Raw genomic sequence first — 5,421 nt, forward strand, 5'->3', positions numbered from 1 at the left:
AGCTAAGTTGACCTATTTGTTGTCTATTTGAAAAGTTCTTCATTTATTCATTTCACGTTGATTATTCAGTAGGAGAACGACTTCCCTTTCGCTTTTTACTTTCATGCATTGGAGAAGGCAATGGCATCCCACTCCAGTACTCTTGCCTGGAAAATCCCAGGGACGGGGGAGCCTGGTGGGCTGCCGTCTCTGGGGTCCCACAGAATCAGACACGACTGAAGCAGCTTAGCAGCAGCAGCACTCAGTAGGAACTGAGTGTCAGTCATGTGGAGGCCTTTGCAGGAGGACTTTAGTAGCTGCCAAGGGGTGTGGGCAGTAGGCTCTGCAGGCAGTGCCTGGCTATGAGGTGCTTCTGAGGTGAGACACACCAGCACCCCCTCCAGGGTGTGGGGCTTCTGCTTAGCGTCACTCCGCTGACCTGACACTCAACACGGCTGCTGAGGAGCCCAGAAGTGGGAAGCTGAAGACAGATACCCAAGGCCAGCTCATCGCAAACAGAAGTTTATTTTTATACTGTACCTCCCACCCCACCCATCCCCAAAATGTGGGGTGAGCATTTAAAAAGCTGTTTTGGAGCAGAACCACTTCGTGCATTTAAAACTTACACTGGTGCCTGGTTCAGTGGAACAAAAGGGTAACTGATGCCAGTCTCCAAAAGACACTCACCTCCCAGAGCCCTGCAGGAGGAAGTGGACGAGACCCACACTGCAGCAGAGACCTCAGCCCGAGCGGAGAAAGAAGCCTAAGAGCTTTGCGAAAACTTCTTGCCTTCGGTGCCTGAGCCTCATCTTCCCAGCTCCGATGGTCCTTTCCTGCCACGTCAAGGTCGCCCCTGTCAGCAGTGTGTCAAGCCCAATGCCCCAACCCAAACTGACTCCTGAGAGATGTTAATATTTAGTTCTTAAAAACCTGTCTCCTTTGATTGACAAGCTTTGTTCGGAATTACATGTAAATTGAAGAGGCTGCCCAGCCATGGCACCCCAGCAAAGACGGAGGGTGGGGGAGAGGGTGCCTCCCGGTGTGCTGGACTTCACCAGCAAGGTCAGTGTCCTACCGTTTACGCCTCTGGGTCTTGTTCTAACCAGCGAGTGTTCAGAATCAGATTGCATCCCCCTGCTCATTAGAACTCTTCGACGACTTCCCAGTAGTTCTGCAGACATAGGCTAAGGTGTTTGACAAGGCCCCGTGGGTTCTGATTGGGACACCAGAACTTTCAGCCTCTACCTACAGCCACATTCCACACCGAGGATCTCAGGGTGGACATCACAGCCGGGACCAGGCAGACCCCACGTCACTGTCCCCAGTCGTGATCCTCCACTCAGACCTGGATGCTGGAGAGAGAATGAGTAAAGGCAGATATCCAGACAATACACCTGCAACTCTGCCAGGAGTGTGTCCTTGTTGGGCAGAGACCTGGTGTGAGTCCAGGGGCAACTCAGTGGACTTCCCATCATGTTGATCCCTGCAACCCCGAAATGAAGACAGACAGAGAGCAAGGTGGGGTTGTTTCAAAGCCAGAGAGCTGGTGGGTACGATTTCCTGGGTGTTGGACAGCAGCTCTGTTTGGGGACTGTAGCAGCAGTGAAATATAAAGGTATACACAGCCTGCAAGTTGCCCTCCGGTACCGTCTCCCAACTCCACAGTCTTGCCAGGCTCCCCCTCCTCCTCTTTGTCTAGGAGCAGCTACTGTTCCTTTAGCTCCCAGCATAGTCCCCAGAAATGCAGAGAGCCTGATGGCATGGCTGTCTGTGTAACAGTGCTCCCAGGGTTCTACAGGGCAGTGGTCCTGACTTCACTTTGGCAAGGAAGCCCTGATAATCCTTCTGACTAGTCCAAGTCCCCCTCTTATGGTTCTGGGACCAGGAATAAGTGATCAGTGTCTGTCTTCCTCTCTAGACTAGAGGCTTCACAAGAGCAAACCCACAGTTCCTGTTCTGTGGCTTTGCTTTTTCAGTGATATATCCTCACTTGATGGCCTCACTCCTGACACAGCAGAGATGATGAGATGAGATTGTCTGCTAAGTCACATCTGACTCTTGCGGCCCCATGAACTGGGGCCTGCCAGGCTCCTCTGTCCGTGGGATTCTCCAGGCAATACTGCAGTGGGTTGCCATGTCCTTCTCCAGGGGATTTTCCCCACCCAGGAATCTAACCCAGGTCTCCTGCATTGGAGGCAGATTCTTTACTGATTGAGCTACAAGGGAAGTCCGAGGGAAGAGAGAGGAGATGCTCAGCAAATAGGTGCTGAATTCCTATTCTTAGAGCCCCACCTCCCACCTTGAGCCATCAGCTCTGATGCTCTGTCTTTAAAAACATAAATTACCTCTGTGTTAGCACTTTTTCTGTCTTGGGGCAGTTGGTGTTGAATGACTCTGCTGCCTGGAACTAAGCCCCACCGAGGCCGGTTCCCTGCATATCAGACTCCAAGCATCACCACGACAAACTGGCTACCCTGCCCTCCCGCCTTCCACACTCAAATATCCTTTCCGAACACCTCTTCCCCTTTTGAGCTACCCTTGCCACTCGCCAGAACCCAAATCCAGGAATAAAAGTTGTGCAGTGAACGAGGATGAGGAGGGAGAAGGAGGAAGGTGTGTAGGCATTGACGGTGGGGACGCCACTGGCGATGCTCCACTGCGTCCCTGTCTCCAAACATCCTCCCTGAACTGATGGTCCTCAGGCAGGAGTCCAGCAGTTCCTGAATGCGTTGAGTGTAAAGCTAGTTTCTATAAAATGAATTATATCTTTCAATTACCTTCTATCAGTGAACATGAAAATGAATCCTCATACACAGAGATTTCATCCCTAAGATGAAATTTGTAAGAGTACAAATCACAATAATAATATCAAGCTTATTTTAATCATATCCTTGGAAAACTAGATATTTCTGATCAAGATTAGTAAAAATCACTCCATATACAAATGCAGTACCCAGACTCTAAAGGATTGCTATATTTTCCTTTGGTTTGAGCTTCCCTTTCCTTACATGACCTGTCCTTTGTAGCCTATGGAAAATACTTTTCTTTTAAGCACTGATGGTTTTATCTGTCTCTTCTAAAGTCTGTGAGTCTATCCTAGTTGTCAGCTCAGATGCTTGGAGGTTAAAGGTATCGAAGAATTTTTTTTTTTTCTTAAAGAAGATGAGCTTATCTTAACCATAAAGATTGCTTCTATGACTCATGGTTTTCCAGGTGTTGACATGGGAGCTCTCTTCTGATTTAACAGATCCCATCTGTGTGAAGGGAAGTGATCGTGTTCTGTTGGCCCCTGGGTCCAGCACAGATCCTGTCCTGGGGTAGCTGGGCTTCAACCCTTGCTGCAGAACTGCTGGGACCTGGTGATAACTTAAGGATTTATTGATTTCATTGTCTCATTGTCATTTATTTCGTATGTTTATTCCAGGTATCTAATACTATTCTAACAGGAGACGTTCTTTTATTCCACCTAATTCATTTATCTTTGCAGACTTTAAGATAGCCAGAGTCCTCCAGGGACACCAGATGGCCACCAAGTTCTTACAAACATGCAGATACCCTTTATGGGCTGAGAACAGGCACTAGAAAATCTCCATTTGAGCCTGTTTTCTGCTCCCTGCTTCCTTTCCACAGCTACTCTCACTGCTGTGGAAACTCCCAAAGTCACAGCAGCAGTGATTTTCCCCTTGGCTGTGTTGTGCTCAGTTGCTCAGTCGTGTCCGACTCTTTGCGATCCCATGGACTGTAGCCTGCGAGGCTCCTCTCTCCGTGGGATTCTCCAGGCAAGTAGACTGGAGTGGGTTGCCCTGCCTCTTCAGGTTCCCTTGGCTGCTAAAGCTCAAATGAAGACACCAGTGCCTCCCAGTGGGAAAGGGATGGGTGCTGGATAAACAGGTGAAGTTCCTGATCCTGAACCATATCCAGGGGATTTCTAGCTCTATCAGAAGGACATTTCCCCAGCCGTGCCTAATTTTTACCAACCAGAGAGATTCAACCTCTCACTTCTCCCTGCCCCACCCTCCCCAAATGGTATCCGTCAAGACTTCCTGGTTAGACAGCTCTGCTGCACAGAACACTTCAGCTGTCAGCAACAAAACTAACATGTTGTGCCCTCAGCCTCACAGTCTAGTGAGAAGGGGAGCATATCTCCTCGTACGGAGGAGGGGAGAAGCAGGCAGAGTCCTCGTCTCCCAGCGGTGTCTCTTCTAACTGCTCAGCATCAGAGCTGGACCTGAAATGGAAGCAGAAGGGACAAGATGCCTTACAGCCCCTAGCACGACCCTCGAAAACGATGCCACCGTTGCAGCAACAGGCCACATAGAGATCCGCAGTCTCCCACCACCTCCCTTGCAAACGGAACACCTCCCTTGCAAATAGATTGTGACTGCCGCAGCTGGGAGGGGACAATCCGCACTCCACACTCCCTACCTGCCATCTGCAGCATCCACAAAGGAAGGGTAGTCCTGGTCGTCAACAAAGGCCGCATTCTCCGGAGGGTAGATGGTGTAGTACTGAGGGGGGCTTGGCACGGTGGCCGCCACCCCTCCAGGCAGTATGAGGCCGCATGGGCCACATGGCTGCAGGTAGGTGGTGTTCATCCCCATAGGCTCTTGAGAGCCATAAGGAGGAGGGATATACTGTACCACAGTGGCACCATGGAAGGTGATGGGTTGGTTGATACCAGTGAACACAAAGGATTGTCCTCCCACCGTCTGCTCCGGATCCGGGAGCCTCTCCTCACTTTCTTTGCACCACTGGCAGGACAGCATTTTGAACTTGCACACGGCAATCAGGATGAACGTCACCCCCACCGACAGCAGGATGGGCCCGAGGAGCTGGGTCCATTCGAAGTGGGAGACCCCTTGGTATTTGATCCAGCCCATGATGGTGAATGTGACCCCCACCAGTCCCAGGAAGATGCCCGAGAAGAGCAAGGTGGCCCCTGCCTTGTCGTCGTCTGACACCTGGATGTCGGCGGTGCTGGGAGTGTACGGAGTGACCGAGAACACGTTGAGAGGGAAGTCCTCCAGGCGGCTGCAGCCCTGCTCCATTCTCCTCATGCCTGCCCCAGGGCAGAGGGCTTGTGAGGGCCCCTGAGAGCAGAGCCCAGCAACCCCTGCTTCAGGTTAGTTATGGAAGAACTTTGGGCTTCTGTGGTTAACAGAGTAGAACATTCAGAGGCCTGAACTTTGTTTAGAAGAATAAAGGTCTGAGAAGTGAAGCCTGAAGCTTTCTCATAAATTTCATCAACAGTTGGAGGCCTCTGATTTGCAATTCAATGACAAGCTCACTCTCTTCCACATTCATTCATTCACTCATTCAGAAAGTTTTTACTGAGCACATTTTATGTGCCGGGGGTACTTTTTTTAGATGTGTCAGGGGCTGCTCCAAGACTCTGTTTTGTTGTTGTTTAATTGCTAAGTTGTGTCTAACTCTTTGTGATCC

General features: G+C 50.4%; 1 protein-coding gene across 1 annotated transcript; it reads right to left on the reverse strand.

The window, feature by feature from the left end:
- Positions 1-2,842: 2,842 nt before the first annotated feature.
- TMEM174 (transmembrane protein 174) lies at positions 2,843-5,109 on the reverse strand. Its single transcript, XM_069556191.1, has 2 exons — positions 4,405-5,109; positions 2,843-4,207 (listed from the first exon to the last, which is right to left on the reverse strand). Exons 1-2 carry the CDS (start codon positions 5,034-5,036, stop codon positions 4,102-4,104), a joined length of 738 nt encoding a protein of 245 aa, XP_069412292.1. The 5' UTR covers positions 5,037-5,109; the 3' UTR covers positions 2,843-4,101.
- Between the last annotated feature and the right edge of the window lie 312 nt (positions 5,110-5,421).

Source organism: Ovis canadensis, chromosome 16, assembly GCF_042477335.2.
Source record: "Ovis canadensis isolate MfBH-ARS-UI-01 breed Bighorn chromosome 16, ARS-UI_OviCan_v2, whole genome shotgun sequence".
NCBI lineage: Eukaryota > Metazoa > Chordata > Mammalia > Artiodactyla > Bovidae > Ovis > Ovis canadensis.